Here is an 18,373-nt window from a genome sequence, read left to right as displayed (position 1 = left end):
CATTAATTAGTAGGTCGGCCATCAATGATTGATCATTACAGCCCGTATTTCTGCGCTTCATTCTGTTTTACATTTTCTGAATTTTGAAAGCAAACTAAAATCTAAACGACATCTGTTTGGTCAAAAATATGAATTTGATGATTTTTCAATAAATGGCTTTTTTTTTCGAGTTTTTGTTGACTCTTGAGGTGAGATGTGTGATATACTGAAGTAAACGTGACGTTACCACAAGAGTTCTGTGGACGTTACTTAGTCATTCTTCGATAGGATGGATTTACTTGAAGGATATCTGTTTCGAGAGGGCTGGAGTGGTCTGGGAAGAGCCAGGTCCAGGTGCTGTAATTCACCCTAATTTTCACCCCTAGCGGTTTGTATTAGTTTGCATTAATTAGTAGTTTGCATTGAGTTTGCATGGAGTTTACATTGAGTTTGCATTAGTTTGCGTCAGTTTGCATCAGTTTGCATTAGTTTGCGTCAATTAGTAGGACCGGCGTGGCACGTGATCGAGAGTCAGCTGATCGATCGACGAGGCAGACCTGCCAGCGTGTTTTTTTTTTTTTTTTTTCAGACGGCGCAGATTGGGGACCCTCAAAATCTATTGGGGACCCTATCCCTAAACCTAACCCTAATCCTAATCCTAACTCTAACCATCAAACCCTAACCCTAACCCTAACCCTAACCCCAACCCTAACCCTAACCCTAACCCTAACCAAAAACCCTAACCCAACGTTTTTCTCGTAGGTTTAACACGCGCCATGCCCCAATCTGTGCCGTCTTAAAAAAACGCGACCGGACCGCGGTTACAGAACTCTTACCTGCGATCGCGACCCTCGTAAACAGCAGAAACGTCCGCTCAGCTCAGCGCTCCATGAACAGCGAAGATTTAGGTAGGGTTTTCTTTTTAAATACACCATTTATTATGATTGTCACTGCAAGTATTGCTAACAGCTTCAAATTCAATGCTGTTGTGTAGGGGATCTGTAACATTCTCTTCGTAATTGCTCGCAAGAAAAATGAAATGAAGACCACATTGCGGTAAATTTACTCTGCTATTCCGCTAGTCCCATGCTTTGTAAAATTTGTGTCCTGCAAACTTTTCATGCCGTAAATTTGTGTGATCTGCATGATGAGATGTGGTGTGCGACTAGACACATGCGCAAGAGATGTAAATATTCCTAATATCCTAATATTCCTAATATTCCTAATATCCCACCCACTGTTTGATTTATTAACCCAACCAGCCGTATTGGGCAAATTGCGCTGCGCAGGGCTGTGTTTAGCCAACTTTAGGTCTAGTTAGTTTTAGTACTTTTCACTTTATAGACTAGGCCCTACTACGGCTGGTATGTAGTAGTAAATTTAGACAAAATCATCTAACGTTAGATGTAGATCTAGACTAGAAATTCTATACGTAAAATATGCAGAGTACAGTCTACAGAGCTCATGTATAGTCATGGCTATAGTCAAATAGGCAACCAGCTCTGACTTATTTCAGTTCGGGAAACCCACTCACAAGGGGGGCCCCTCCTTATAAGTAACCCGTCCCCCTTATAAGTAACCCCGTCCCCCTTATAACTAACCCCCGGGGCACCCCTTATAAGGAGTCTCCACGCTTTTTTGCGATGCAATGCGAAAATGAAAGGACTGCGGCAATTCGCTTGATTATGTCCATAAAGCTTCACAAGTTTCCTAGTTACTCACGAAATTTGAGCAAAATCGGTTTGAGGCATCATATCTAAAATCATGGATTTAAATGCGATGTCAAACGACCCATGCGAATGCTGAAATGCGAGCGATTACTGGCGTGAGTGTCGCCAGGGGCGCCGGCGCGGCAATGCTTGAGTGCAGACGTGGCGACTGAGTATACTTGGGTTACCCGCACCTCGTCATAGTTAATGTTTGCGCATATTTGAATCACATTTCGCCACTGAAATTCTTTGAAATCTAACTCACATACAGGAAAAATGCTGAAAATTCCAATGGAATCACGAGTTCACTGATCGATATCGAAAATTTGCTGCTATTGTCGTCAAACGCGAACGATGCGAAAAAGTTGCGCGCTAAGGAAGGGGCCTGCAACTCGTCACCCGCGCTCCCATAGACAAAGCACGTAAAAGACGTGAGCGGGTGACCGTGATGCTCCCATAGACATACACGTAAAAGATGCGTGCGGGGACAGTGGTGATACTACAGTGTAACACGTATTCCGATTAAATTTCAGATTTTCGCGAAAAGCTGTTCGGTTTTCACCACAATTTGCTTGGTTGTGGTAGCCCTGCCAAGTTTCAAGCGTACTGAACACAGCCCCGGGCATAAATTTTTGTTTAGTGCGCTTAAAACAATTTTAAGCGGGGTGACGGTATTCGGGCCCCTGACGAGGTGCGGGCACCTCACTATACCTCAGTCGCCACGTCTGCACTCAAGCATTGCCGCGCCGCCGCGCCTGGCGACACTCACGCCAGTAATCGCTCGCATTTCAGCATTCGCATGGGTCGTTTGACATCGCATTTAAATCCATGATTTTAGATATGATGCCTCAAACCGATTTTGCTTAAATTTCGTGAGTAACTAGGAAACTTGTGAAGCTTTATGGACATAATCAAGCGAATTGCCGCAGTCCTTTCATTTTCGCGTTGCATTGCAAAAAAGCGTGGAGACTCCTTATAAGGGGTGCCCCGGGGGTTAGTTATAAGGGGGACGGGGTTACTTATATGTTGTTGTTGTTGAGTTTATTGGCGTTTTTCAGTCAGACTTGACTATTTACGCCCAGGAAGCCTTTTACTTATAAGGGGGACTTATAAGGGGGACGGGTTATAAGGGGGACGGGTTAAGGGGGACGGGTTACTTATAAGGAGGGGCCCCCCTTGTGAGTGGGTTTCCCGAACTGATTTAGACATTACACAAATTCAAGTGAAAATCTAAGTTTTAAGATTTTTTCCAGACAATCTTACAATTATAGTATATACTTTTGGAATACCCTTAACTGCGATCAGCCCCAACGTGCAGCATTGGGGCTGTGCCGTTTTCGCATTCAGATCGAGGAGTTGTACAAAACGGTGCCGTTTCGGCGCTATATTTCCTTAATTTTTCAATAAAAAGTACTAGGAACTCTTACATGGGTCGATTAAACCTAAATGATTAATTTCGGCGACTGTTTGATGCATTTCATTGCTTATGATGCAGAAAATGTTGTCTTATAACGTGAATATCTTCAGCTTACCGATGCTCAATGGAACTCACAATCACTTGCGCAGGCGCACAGCATGCATGCAGTGCAGTGCATTGACAGCATGCATAATGCGTACTATATGGATATAGCAGCAAGTCTCTCCACTGTTGCATTAGGGCAGGCCGCTTATTACTCCTAAAAAAATGTCGAAAAGGTAATGTATATTTCATTTTTTATTGTCACTGTGTTTATGATAGAAATTTAGCCGTGCTTTATTTGTGAAGTCGCCGTGAATGTGGCAATGGATTTTTGCTCCCGCTCAGCTGCGAGGTAGCCGCCAGGACCGCGCCTTGCGGCGTGGTCTCCGGGGCTAGAATGCCCTGAAAGCTAGTACAGTAGAAAGCTGAATTGCATTGGTGGTATAAGTGTTTCATTATGAGAAGTAAAGACACTAAGGACCTAAGGTTCTACTCTTTGGAAAGGTCGAAAGGGCAATACACATATTTGTTTCAAAGTCCTGCAGCTGAACAATCTGTGTGAGTGAAATTATAATATAAATCCACAGAGCTATGGTGAGCACAAAGGGCGTATAAGTCTAGTGGCAAGGAGACTGATTGCTGGTAAAGTAAAAGGCTTCCTGGGTATTTAAAGTGAATATTTTACACATAAAAAAGCCCGCACCAAGGTTTGACGGTTAGACCTCCACCTCCCATACCGAAATTTGATCATGCCCACATGCAAAAGCATATGTTGTAAGGAGCCGGCAGTCAAATTTTGGATACTGTTATGCAAGTGCTGGTGATAATAATACACTACAGTATATTTCTCCAGCCAGTGAAAGTTTTCTGTGTAATTTATTCCACTTTGTTCAGGACCAAGCACCCCCCCCCCCCCCTGTTCCCAGGCAATGAGTTTAAGTGAAAGTTAAATTTAAACCAAAGGACTCTGCCCAAAGACTCAATAATGCAAGCATTTGTATGCCTACTTATTTTCTCTTGTCATGTGACACAGGTAGACTATGGCTGGATATGACAGACTGTACAATGAACATCCTGATAGAGAGAGCCTTCTGCCAGCTTCCCAGTGTTCCCTTGGAGTTCAAATAGACAACACATCAATCAACTCTCTTCTGGACCACACCCAAGGAACCAACCACGAGGAAACTGATGACAAAGATGAAAATGAGCTCCATGACAACCAGGAGATATCTGGAAGGGATACCAACGTGTGCAGGAGGAACCAGACCCAATCAGACAGTGCAGAGACAAAAACTGTCGGTGATTATGTGGTGTACTCAGAGAGATGGTACATCCTCGCCATCTTTTCCTTCATAGCCTTTCTTCAGGCTTGCACTTGGAACACATGGGGACCAATTGAGGATACAGGTGAAAAGTCTGCTAGCACTCAAGACACTTCACCATTCTCTTCAGTTTTCATTGATAATGTTTGGTTCTCTTATACACATCATGAAATTAAGTACCACTCATGTTTTGAGGATTGCACCAAAGATCTGTAGCAAAACCAACCATGAAATCCGGAATAGAAAGTGGCAAGACTTTCTGATTCCTCCCCCACCCCACCCCTCCACCCCCCCCCCCCCCATACCCCACCACTTGCTAAATGTGTGTGAGTGCGTGCATCTGTGCGAACAAGGGTGGGGTTACGTAGAGTGTTAAAGCAAAATACACAAGTTGGGGTGGGAGAGGGACATAGGAAGATCTTTCCAGAAAGTTTACCAATTATTATTTTCCTAGTATAGAAAACATGACTCATAAGCTGTAGAGCATGTAGCTTTAAATTGACCAGTACATTGTGCCAAATTCATTAATCTTCCTTTTTTTTTTCAGTTTTTGTCGTAAGCTATGATACAAAGCAATTCAATTTTTAACTAAAAGTGACAAAGATGAATCATTTTTTCTTAATAATTGAACTTCAAATGTTATTTAGAGGGAAAGATTCAGTTCTCTTCTTTTACTTTACCATATTTTTGTGTTGTTATTTTTCCCCTATTCCAGAAGCAAAGAAACCAACCAAAATATGGTATTCTTTGGATTGGACTTGTGTTCAGCTTAGCAATGGACTTGTCATGGTATAATCATTGTGAAGCATCCATTTCTTTCTTTGCAGCTGCCGTAGTTCTTGGTTGGAATCCAGGCCAGTTTGCTCTCCTTGCTAACTGGGGTCCAATAACTTTTATCATCTCAGCTTTCTTCTTCTCCTGGCTTCTACATGCTAAAGGTCAGCGTCTGTTGGTGTATGCAATGTGTCACATGCATTTACACGATCAAACTGTACAATGCTAACCCATGACCTAGATTTGAGCTACATATTAAGTAGTTACACCTTTGTGTATACCTGCCTGAAATTTATCAATGCTCACATACTTCTGTAGGGCATATCAACAAGAAATGACTGACACAGACATTTGACTGTAAGTTTATCTAGACACTAAGTAAGCCAATGCATTTTAGATAATCTTCATTCTAAATATCTTCAAATATCTTCTTTGGTGTCTCCTGTAAGTGCATATTCTGAAGTTTAGATATATCCAATTTGATTTCGATAGAGTGATTGCCCAAGTATGATAAGATGTCGCTCTTAGTATTGTTCATTTTTCCCTACCATAAATAATGAATTACCTTAACTTGTTGGTCAGTCCATCTTTATTGGATGTGGCTTGTTCATTGCGGAGGCCATAATGGCATGCTGAATATTCCTTTTCCAACTTGAACTAAATGTTTATCCAGTGTCCAGCATGGTATTACCTTCATGCTAGCTGGTCAGTTAGATGACATCTTCATCTTTCATTATTTCTATTTTCCATGCACACAGGTCTGCGAGCATCAGTCTTACTTACAGGTGGTTTACTGACATTGGGTTTAGCCATCAGATGTATTCCTGTACCTGTATCAATGATGAAATGGTAAGGACCAAGCAATGATTCTATTTAAGGAGTGTCACATGTGGTGAAATTAGTTTTTTCTTATGATTTTCATACTTTTTAATTTGTTGTGTCAAGGAGAGGAAGATGTCATGTAAATGTTGATGATTAGAAAGTTAAGCTGTTCCAAAGTTAGCCATGGAACTGCAACAGCTCCATGATTAAACATTGTCACGTTCCATGGGTCTTTCCTTCGGTACCTTGGTACTTACAAGATGGACACTTTTGGACAGCTACAAACATTTTCTAGTTCTAGGACAATGTCATTGAACTCCACTTGTTTATAACTTTACTCATTTTTGCACCAGATATATGTATTTCCTATTGATTTTTTTCTGGTATTTACATCCATATTCTGTGTTTATATATGATACGTGTAACAAGCATTGATTTGTACTTTCAAGCCATGAAAGTTCTATGTTGTACACATCAGTAATATCTGTCATCTCTAAATTGCAGGACCATGAACTTGGGCCATGTTTTCATTGGTCTTGCTGGACCAGTATCCATGGCAGCCCCAACCACCATCTCAGCAGCCTGGTTCCCAGTCAGGGAACGCACTACAGCAACTGCCATCTCAGCTACATTCCAGATTGTTGGCATAGCAGCGTCTTTCCTCATTGGACCCCAGATTGTTGGTGATTTCACCAGTGGAAACAATACCAGCACCAGCACCATGTAAGCAAGTCGGATTGTGTGTTATGTATGTTATAAATGGGTTCAAGAGTACAGCCAATTAGGAGTGCTGAAATTTATCACATGTTCACTTTGTATTTTTCTTTTTTTTTGCTAACTGCCAAAAAATGTGCAGCAAAAAAAAAAAAAATAATAATGATAATGAACAGCATGTTATCTTAATGGCAGATTACTGATCACAGAGTGTGCAGCAGGAACCCAGTCTTCTGCTTTGATTCACATGGTGTCTGCACAGCCATTTAAAGAGTGACCCTGTTGTATCAAAAAATAATTCATTGACCCTTTTTATATAGCAAATAATGCACACTTCTAAGTTTGTGATGTTAGTGGAGATGCCCCTTACTTTCTAGTATTCACGATGTCCTACATCGTCCACTCGGCTGTACCCTGTGCATGTACACATAATCTCCTGTGCTGCATCTCCACTATTAAATGTGACCCTGCATCACAAAACCAACAAAAAGTCGCCAGACATAGATTTTTAGTTAAGGGCAGATTCTTAAAGAGCAGACTCTAGGCTTTAAAATGATGTATAACTCAATTCAAATGGACTCCCCTAACCTATCTAAATACTAGAAAGAAAGCACACACTCTTGAAAAGTGTGAACTAAGAAAAGAGGCTCTGAAGTACAGGGTCTATTCAAGCGCTTAATCTTTACCAACTGCGCTAGCTGTGTGATGAAAGGGACAAAACACAGGATGTAAATCACCGGAACAACAACAATGAAGGGATTATCAGATTAAACTGAAATTAAGCATGTTCTATTAGCACATTCTGTCCATGATTAATCCTAACTTTCAAAGCAGCAGTGGTATCCTTTCAAAAGTTATTAAACTTGAAAGTGAGGAGTGTGTAAAGGATTTCAAGAAATGAAAAGGGGACTCTAAGACATACCCAATCATTCTATTCTCCCCCATAAAAGGGTTGTAGAAAATCTGCCGAAAACACACTTCCCCATCAATGTTATGATCCCAAACTAAAAAATAATGTAGAAGAAGTATAGCTCTTTCAGAAAACATGAAAAACTCAATAATGCCTCGGTTGACCCATTTAGCCTATTTTGAGTCCTCGCGTAAAATCAAGGGGTGCGATTTTTTGTTCGTTTTGTGATACACGGTCACAAATACTCTCTCACCTGTGCATTATTTGCATACCAATGCATTGAGTGCTTTTATCTGTAGCACTGTTTCCAACTCTCAGCATTCTAAACTTTGATAGCTTGTCAAGTTGGCATCATTTGCTCACAACTCATCCACATGCAATGATTTACAGTCTTTTAGGTGACAAATACTGCATCACTACGAGTTTCAAATATAATCCACTATTCCATATTACATGCAGTTCAAAGACAGTTTCAAGGTATATAAGATTATTTAGCCGTTCAGTCTTCTTGCATTTTGTTATAATTGTCCTTCATTAATGTTATTTATTGGATTTTAAAGTTGCTCATTCAGGGATGTTAAAGTCATAGTGCTCTGGGCATTCTAGCAGTTCTTTTGTTTTCAAGGATGTAGGCTGCAGAAGGATATTCGAGTGAACATTCTTCATAAACTTTGAAAACTCTGTCTCGTACTGGTCATAGAGACAGTGGCATAAGGATGAGAATTGATAATGTCATCAGTAATTGTCAACTCACAAAATCTTCAATCGTCAGATAATTCATAATATTTTCATTCTGTGTCAAACTTATTTGTTTAAATTTGAATATCCACTTTGAAAGGTCTGTTTAGGAAATAATGGATAGATCTTATGAATGAGCCTTAAGCTTTTATTGATTAGATGGATTTGGCACCTTATAGTCCCATTATTATTATCATTATTGAAACTGATCATTTCCAGAATGGAGGACAAAGTGATATTAAGTATGTGTATGTTTACAGGGAAGAAAATCTTTGATCTGAAGGGGTAGCAGTGGCGGATCCAGATTTTGTAAATGCGCCTCCCTATTAGGGAATTCCTGGATCCGCTCCTGGGTAGCACAGATTTCTCTTCTTCTTTTATTTTTCTCACTTTTCATCTTATCTTGTTCTTTACAGTGTTCCAACATTCACATCAGGAGGGAACTTCTCAGTACTCATAAAGGATTTTGAATCAGGTACAGACTTTGTTTGTGTTGTTTTAATGAACTTACAGTGTATATAAAAGAACTATCAATCTATGTCTCTCTCTCTTTCCTTATCTATCCCTCAATACTATCTAAATATATCCATGTAAATGTTTAGGTATGGTTGCAAGCATGTGTTTATGCATGTATGTCCATATGTTTGTATGTAGGTCCTACTGCAGTATATGTGACCCGCTACAACAAAAGGATCCAAAAGTCGGGGGAGTACAATTTTCAGAAAATGGCATGAGATTATTCCCTTACTCTTCTACTTTAATTTCGTATAAAGCACAACTCATAAAAGTACACGGTTGCGGAGATATTAATGATTTTACTAACGCATGTCAAGTGGTTGAGGAAATCAGAGTTTCGGGAAAAGCACCTTCAAAGTTTTCTTTCCGACAAGGGGAGGCGAAACAGTTTTCACCGCTTGACAATAGAAGGCATGCTCCAAGCGATGTTCATTTAAGCTTAGTGCCAGCGGTCTACGCACGACCAGTCAGTAATCAGGATGCCACGCACTGACCAATAAGATCACTCCCTCGTTGCTAGGGGCGGAGTCTAACTGCGGCGCTAAATCCAAATCTTCGGACACGCTTCTGTTACTTTGAAAGTCGGAAAATCATGGCCCAGAAAAATGGTGATTTCATTGCCTTTCCTTTGATCATTTGGCTTCGAAATTTCGGTAGATGATAAACAAGACATTAGGCTACAAAATCATGTCAAAAACAGAAATCAGATTGTTTTTGCCCAGTTTTGATGATGTAACTTCAAACTCGATTTTCTCGGCTCAGCCGTCAGCGACTTTAGGATCCTTTTGTTGTAGCGGGTCACATTATGTATGCATGCATGCTTGTATCTCTCAACCCAGCTGTCTATCTCCATCCATCTATTCATCTATCTTTTGATCTTTTGATCCATTTATTTCTCTACCTGTTGATCTTTCTGTCTACCAGTGCATGTATGTATCCAAGTGAAATGTAATGCTTTCCAGGAGTTTCAAAATGATGAAAGCAGGGATACATTTGTATGTTACATCCTTTTCATTTCAGATGAAGATGAAATCAACCAACATCTAACAGAGATCAAAGAGCTCATGTTCATTGGTAAGCAGATCATTTCATGATTGTTGTTTTTATCATACTTATTACCTGTATGCAGTTCAAAAGTCAATTGTCAGAATGCTGTTGGTAGTGGCATTTAGTGTTGGGCTTTTTGTGGGTGCAGAAAGCAGAAATGGACAAGTTGAACAGATGTTCACTCACTACACAGGCCATTGGAATAAATTTATAACTTCAGGAATTTGAAAGAAAAATACTTAATGCTTCATTAAATGTATCTTTACATTGTCAAGGCAATGCAATTATGCAGTTCACACTTCACCCTACTAGTACTCATTGGACTGGCTGTACTATGCCAACTGAGGCAAGTTTTGCTACTGTTTGGTTAATTCTTACCCAATCCTGGATATAAATTGAATTTTGAAAACCCACAGAAGTGTAACATTTATGCAGTCCTAGACAAAGGTAGCTGTAATGCAGTGAGGGTAAGAAAGATTTTGTGCTCCTTATATACTAAACAATTCTGTGCTGACTGTCAAAGAAATTGAATGGTTGCTGATGTGTCAGTTAGCAATCAAACCAGAGCAAGGGTTAAGTTATTCACTGGTTTGCAATATATTTCTAATCTAATAAACATATAAATACAAACTGGGAGTGATACACCAGTAATGAATTGATGTAAAATTTACTTCTTGAACCATTACCACAGGATCCTGGTAGATCCAATCCGATTACATGGTATCTAATGGGTTAATTTGCTCACTATCAACTTCCCTTGATTCCCAATGTTCAAGTTTCTATTCTGCACTTGTCTCAGTCTTGTCGTATAATATTAATGAGTCTGTAGACTGGGTAGCAATCATTTAATAGATTTGTTATGGAGGTGTTATTATTTCTTCTTCATTCTGCATAGAATTCAGTTTGACTGCCCTGGTGTTTGTGTCAGCTGTGATCTACTTCCCTTCAAAACCTCCAACTCCACCCACTGCATCAGCTTTTGTCAAGCGAGAGGACATGAAGGCTGGTCTCATTGCCATAGTAAAGTGAGCAACATCATCACTAGAATCTTAGAACACTGTCGTTAGAAATATGATTTTTTTTTAGATGGTTCACAATCTTGCTTGTCTTATGCAGTTCAACTTTTCTGTGTGACAGGATTATATTTGCCTCATGTCGACGTTTCAAGAATCCTATTTGATGATTATAGTAATAATATTGTGATCTTGTGAGTCAGTGGAACACTTTGATCTGTGATCCCTCTCCTGTCAAAGTTATCTGCCACAATTATTATCCCAGCATTAGCAGGAACCCATTTATACACTTTTGGCCAGAGGGACAAAGTTGGGTTTGAACACCTTAGCCATGGGTGTATGATACGCTGGTCAGAAATTGAACCTATTTATTAAAAAAATGTATAATCTCGTATTGATGGGGTCCGGAGCCTCATCCATTCTACCATACTGCTTAAGCGCCTGGTATAACTATTCCACAAATACAAGTTGTTGTTGTTGTTGTTGCTGTTGTTGTTGTTGTTGTTGTTGTTGTTGTTGTTGTTGTTGTTGTTGCTGCTGCTGTTGTTCTTGTTGTTCTTGTTCTTGATGCTGCTGCTGCTGCTGCCGCTGCTGTTGATGTTGTTGTTGGTGTCTGTCTTTCTATCTACCTCCATGAACCTATCTATCTATCTATCTATCTATCTGACTATCTATCTATCTATCTATCTATCTATCTATTTCTCAATCCATCTATTTAACTATCTTTCTTTCTGTCTTTCTGTCTATCATTTGTTTGTTAATACTCTCTTTCACTTTCTCAAACTGACAGGAAGATGTCTTTCTGGGTCCCCGCCCTGGCCTATGCCATCACCACAGGTGTGTTTGCTGGCTGGTCCGCCCAACTGGTGGCCCTATTCACTGACAAAAAATTAGATCAGGTAAAGACAAGACAATCAGTTTATTAAGTGAATGTTGTTGTATATTATGATACAATATACATAGTTTTGTAAAAAGAAATCTCATCCCTTAATCAAGCTGATGAGGGCTTTGGCCTTTTCATCGAATTCTAATATGATGATGACAGGAGAATCATTTTAGATGATTCTTTGATGTATTCAATTGTTTTTGTAAGAATTCTGTACAATATTTCTTTGTATCTTTGTCTACTTGGTATATGTCTTTAGTCACAATAAAAACTTGATTATAATATTGTAAACATGAGAAAAACCATGTGGGATAAACATTTATAAAGTGCCTCTGTCCTATTTACACAAACTCTTTCTATAATGGCACTTTTGTGCATGATAGTTCTACTACTGGTGCAAGGTGCTACATTTTTTTTAAATCTCCTGCCTAGTCAGGTAAGCAGATTTTTATATTGTTGCAAAACACTTATCCAAACATGATTTCCACTTGCCCCAAAAGGAAGTCCAAAAATATGAAAAAAAGAAGAATGAATCTGAAATAGAAAATCATATTTCTACATTCTACATAATGAGTCAAGGGCTTTATAAAACACAATCATTTAAGTAAACAGCACACATCGATTCACATGCTTAAACACATTGGAGTAACAAACTTGGTTGGATCAGGTGTTGGTATTGCATTGCATTGGGGCTTCTTCACAGAAGTTTTGGAAAGTTGCTGAAATCAGGTTAAAGGGGATGGCTAGTAACTGATCAGTGGGAATCGTGGGAATCATTGAGAATGCCGGGGGATGATTGTTCCAATCCTTGTGGGATTCAGTTAAGAGTACATTATATATCTATTGTTGTGTAAAAATTATTTGCTTCAGAATGGTCTCATATTCAAGTAATGTGCAGTTTAATCGCCCCGTCACTGTACAGGCATGCTAACCTGGAAACATTGAACTGCACATTACTTGAATATGAGACCATTCTGAAGCAAATAATTTTTACACAACAATAGATATATAATGTACTCTTAAATGAATCCCATAAGGATTGGAACAATCATCTCCCAGCATTCCCACTGATTCCCACTGATCAGTTACTAGCCATCCCCTTTAAAATGCTTGGCATTGATCACTAAACAGTCATCCTTGGGCTTCTATGTGGTTGACTTCATGGATTTGAAGGGGGAAGAGTTAAAAAAAGAAAGGAAAAAAAAAGTGACCTTAAAACTTTTCGCTTACCCAATTCAGGCAAGCATCTTTTCTTGATTAACCAAAGCACTTGCCCAACTTCGATTTTCACTTGCCCCGGACAATTGGCAAGGATTTATGTAGCACCTTGTGATGTGGAGGGAATTTTCAATGATTTCCTCATTATGGGAACAGGGCTCCCGCGTTGTTGTAGTTACTCTGCAATGTGATAGTCATGATCACACTGTTATTATTATGTTTTAATCAGCATTTTGATATTATTTTTGTCATTATTATCATTCTCCATATCATTATATTAAACTATTGTTATTACTATCATTGTCATTTTGTGTTATCTGTAATTTGTCCTTTTCATCAGTATCATATTATTTTTGTTCATTTTCACTTTGTTGGTATCATCCTTATTTTCAATATAAATCTGTTTACACTATTTTCACTGTACTAGAGCATCATACCTCCTTGAGGGGTTACAGTTACATAATATTTCTTTTGTACTTGTTGTTGTAGACTTCCATAGCATGGATAGGCTTCTATACCAACTTGGCCGCAGTGGTGGGTGGGATAACAGCTGGAAGGTGAGATGTTTGGCTCTCATTTGTGGAAGACAAGAAAATAGAAGTGTAAAAATTCAGCCAGTCCTTTTTGCAGTTCATTTGCAAAAAGCAGTTCATTTGAAAATAGCAGAGATCTCAGTTAAAAAACTAGTACCATTTTGATATATCTCACAGGTGTATTCATCCATGGTGTACCATGTATGTTGCTTTCTTATCACAAGTTTCTTGCTTTTTTACCTCCGCCAAGGGAGGAAGTTATGTTTTCCTTACGTTGTTGTTGTTGTTGTTGTTGTTTTTTTTTTTTTTTGGATTTGGATGAAACTTGCAGGAAAGGTTGAGAATGACACAAGGAACAGATGATTAAATTTTGGTAGTGATCTGGAAATTTTTATGGGTTTTATGAAGGATTTTCGATATTTTGCCACGTAGGGTCAATGAACTTGGGAATTCAAGCTGGGCATTTTTGAAGTTTTCATGCGCGCACTAAAGTGCGTGCTCTAGTTTCTGCTGGGGCGAGGCGCGCCGCGCATTTGAGGGTTTATGACGTAACAAAGGTTTCTATATTGGGAAATCAGGCGAATTTTCAGTGGGTGGAAATCACTGATCTCTATGGAAGAGCAAGATCATCGGTGGAAAGTAACTTCTTGGCAGAGGTCTGCACTCTCAGAGTGCTTTTCTAGTTTAGAGAAAGATTTTGTAGTGGTCACAGTGCATTTGAACAGAGTAACAGATTTTATAGCTAAAAATGTCAATGTCAAATCAAAGTCTCCAACAGTAGCAACAATTATTCAATAATGGGCTTGTGTATGCATTCTCTCTTTATTAACAGCATTGAACAAAGACTACTTGAGCTGACCATCAGCTGTTTAAATTCATCTGAACAATATGCATGCAATACCATTAATTAGACATAATTTAAAGCAACTTTCTAATCCTCATGATTTTTCAATTACAACAATACATAAATTATGTCAAGTCTAGTTGTTGTTCTACGTTTCATCCTAATACAGTCATTGCATACTACCACAGTTGAATGAGAGCGGCTTAAATTAGACTTCATTAGTTTGAAGTTAATTTGGTAGATTTTTGATAAAACAGCAATACATTGTATATGATTATCAGATGTGCTGACTACCTTGGGGGAAAGATGAAGGCCATTCTTCTCTTCCTCGTCACAACATCATGTGCTTTCCTCCTTTGGACCATTCTGCTGGTAAATGACTACATCCCTTACAGCAAGAGTAAGTCATTTAACCTGTTCCTTACGGGAACCTGGTATACCAGGGCCCTGTCTCATAAAACTTGTTATCAGTGACAAGTTGTCGTAGTTGTTATAAGCTACTGATATCCTTGCATCTGATTTGCTAAGATTAAATTTGTCACAGAAATGTGGCAGTTGTCACTGATAACAAGTTTTATGAAACAGGAACCAGGTTCCCAAAATGTAGAAAGGAATGCCTGCATTCGTGGCATAAATTCATGTTAATTTGTGTTGTGTTGCCCACAAAAGTGGCTGTAATAGAAAGATTTGAGTTTTTTTCTATCAATATCTGCTTTCTTTGTGTATGAAAATTGCATGTATCACAGTATTGACTTTTCTCCAGTGTAGTGTGTGCTTGTTTTGCTGTAAAAGTCATATAAAGATGTACATGTACATAGCAATCAGGGTTGAGCTCAATAGATATTTGAATTCAATTACCCTATTTAGGTGCGTATTCTGTGTGTAACAAAAGAGTTTGTAAGCACATCAGTGCACACTCTATTCACACCTTGTGCCTGATAAATATTTCCATTGTTCGAAGGCACATGTAGTTGACCATGGAAGGGGGTACATGCACTGCTTGACTGCTTTCGCACAGGTGGATTACCAACCTGTCTTTTCTCTGTTGCCCACAAAAAGAATCTCGTTTTGGGGCAGTAAAGGCCCTCGGAGAATTGCGGGAGGAACGGGTCAATAGAGATTCAACACTGTCATGATCCTTGAAAATATAAATGATCTCTTTCACATAGTTTCTCTTCAAAATATCTCTCTCCGTGAACATACAATTTTGTTCAAAGTTCAAATTCCGCTGAAAGATAAGACAAGCCAAAGGGGCTCTTGACCTCTTGCAACTTTGCACACAACCTGTGGTGGTATTCTGAAAATCTTCCTAAGTTTCTTCCTAAGTCAGGAAGTTAGGAAGTGTTTAGGAAAGACAGAATTGGTATTCTGAAATTTCTTTCTAGGAACTTTTTAATGCAAATCAGGCAATCCTTATCCCCGCCCATGTCCTTTCTTAAGCCAATGCGAAATGCCGTATTGTAAGGAACCAACCAATGACAATTGCATATTATCATGACTTAGGGTTAAATACACGTGTGCGTGGCATGTTCCCTTTCTCATGCCCATTTCACGCATCAAAGTACATGTTGCGCACAGTGAATGACAAGCGCCTATCACGCTGTTTTGCGGCTTGCTATATCTTAACAATGTACTTAGGACAGGGGTGGAGCTTTCCTAAATATCTTTCTAAAATTCTTTCCTAAAAGTGCATTCTAGAATACCAACTTCTTCCTTCGTCAGAAATTTGCATATCTCATCCTCATTAACATACTATATCTTTGTAAGTTTCTTCATAAGTTTAGGAAAAAAGTTAGGAAGACACTTAGGAACTTGGGAAGATTTTCCGAATGCCACTTAGGAAAAAATCCTGACTTATGAAGAAATTTCTTCCTAGGAAGGATTTTGGAATACCACCCCTGGTTCCCAGAAAGTTCAGACTAAAAGACTCCCCGTTTTAGTTGTCATTATGCGGTCTTATATCGTCCATGTCTCTCTCTCTCTCTCTCTCTTTCTCCAGCCTGTGTGTACATTTCCATTATCATGTTTGGGCTCTTTCTCAACTCTTGCGTGCCACTCTTCTACGAGATCACTGTAGAGGGCGCCTTCCCCGTTGGTGAAGAGACGGCCACCATCTTCATGACTTGGCTTAACAACGTGTGGGCTCTGATCTTTCTCATCATGCCGATGATACCTGCCCTTGGTGAGAACGGATCCAATCCTCGGTATCGCCAATACCTAGTTGCCATGCGCAGAGCAGCATTTTAGATGCATTATGGGATAGCTCATCAGGGACAAACTTGCCCCCGGTTTTGGCTGCACATGCACTGAGATCACGCTCTGTCTTTATCCAGGGGTATTTTCTGTGGAAGATTTCTTCACTTTCCATCACGTGACCAGCACATTGAAGATGTACCGGTAGTGAACCATGACTCTAGTGACCGCAAATCAGTAAAATTTAGAAACTTTCAAGTCTTTTAAGCTGAATTATAGCCAAGAAAAAAAGGGGGTAACAACGGAAAAGCAGACCAATAACTCCATTGAATCGTATGGAAACTGCAACTTGCGCAAGGAATCCCACAGTGCATCTGTGACAGGGCTCTTCAGTGTGCGCAGAAGTTTTCTGCACATTGGCGGTACCGAGAATTAGCCCCCAATCTGTCTCTGATAGTGAATGAAGAGGTCAAGTAACAACTGACCTACAGTTCAGTTTCTCATATTGCTTTCAGGCACCACACTGAGCCAACAGACATTACTCATGCTTGTACTTTATTTTTATTTCATTCAAGGGGCATAAAACGGTATTCTGTGTTTTGGAGGTGAAAAGTATGCATGTTTACTCTAATAAGAAACTATAATTGAGCATATAAACTGTCAGACATAATATAGTTACAAAGTGTAACCATCAACAGTGCTTGGGCATAGTGTTACAAGTTGAAATCTTTTCAGCGAGTGTTAACCCTTTGAGGACGAGTCCCGAGTATACTCGGGCACGTGTCTATGGGAAATGCGCGTTGTAGCAAAATCAGCCTGTCCTCAACGGGTTAAGTTGTTCTTTTACCACTAAAGATGTGAGATGTCCTCTCTGTCTCTTCACTCTAAATCTGTTCTCCTTCTTTCTATCTTACTCTCATGTAGCCAATGTGCGTGATTTTAAAACTGCACTTGTATTAGCCTGCTAATTATGTGTAAATCCAGCTTCTGCCACTCTGAAAAAAAAAAAAAGAATCCTAATCCCAATGTCGTTGACTTGTACAGCTGACTCCCATTATAGCAAAGTTCTCGGGACTGGCAGTTTTCTTTCATTATATCGAAATTTCATTACAGCTGAACAAAAAAAGTATATGAATATAATGTATAGATAATGATATAGGGACCTGAATTTTTACTTCGTTGTAACAAGAGTTTTGTTATAACTGTGTTCTTTATAATGGATTGCACTGTACTGTGATGTTTAGGAGGATATTTTTGCAATGTCTATTACTGCTGTAGACAAAAACTTTGGTTGGCTGAACTGGTTCATGCTGGCATCCGTGGTGATCACAGTTCCACTCCTGCTGTTCTACAAAGAGCACTACAACCGACTGGACTTTGATGTCACTCACGGCACAGACAGGACCGGTCCTATTCCTGAAACTTCAGAAAGCAGAGATCAACCTCCAGCATAAGATGTCTGGATCATCAATCCCAAGTGGACCTTATGTGACTATGGCAAACTTACTGAAATGAAGGATATACAGTATTACTCCTTTTTGTAAAAGCTTGTAATGATAGATAATAAATACGCCATTTGTGATAGGCTGTCGATCTATTGACATATTTTTAGGCACAGAGGGATATAATTAGAGCAAGTTACATTCATACTGAAGTGAAAGTGAGAAGGGAGAGATCGAAATATATAGGATATATA

The 18,373-nt window shown here is 39.4% G+C and overlaps 1 protein-coding gene across 1 annotated transcript; it reads left to right on the top strand.

The window, feature by feature from the left end:
• The first annotated feature begins 839 nt into the window (after positions 1-839).
• Positions 840-18,137, top strand: LOC139709343 (solute carrier family 49 member 4 homolog). Its single transcript, XM_071621295.1, has 13 exons — positions 840-887; positions 4,181-4,554; positions 5,297-5,407; positions 6,002-6,092; positions 6,570-6,788; positions 8,844-8,902; positions 9,964-10,017; positions 10,886-11,015; positions 11,794-11,902; positions 13,597-13,664; positions 14,766-14,884; positions 16,484-16,666; positions 17,956-18,137. Exons 2-13 carry the CDS (start codon positions 4,188-4,190, stop codon positions 18,129-18,131), a joined length of 1,686 nt encoding a protein of 561 aa, XP_071477396.1. The 5' UTR covers positions 840-887; positions 4,181-4,187; the 3' UTR covers positions 18,132-18,137.
• The last annotated feature ends 236 nt before the right edge of the window (positions 18,138-18,373 follow it).

The sequence above is a fragment of the Diadema antillarum genome, unplaced genomic scaffold, assembly GCF_040938485.1.
Source record: "Diadema antillarum isolate AM-2024a unplaced genomic scaffold, OU_Dant_1.0 seq00001426_RagTag, whole genome shotgun sequence".
In the NCBI taxonomy this organism is placed as follows: domain Eukaryota; kingdom Metazoa; phylum Echinodermata; class Echinoidea; order Diadematoida; family Diadematidae; genus Diadema; species Diadema antillarum.
This window is presented reverse-complemented; position numbering and strand designations above follow the sequence as displayed.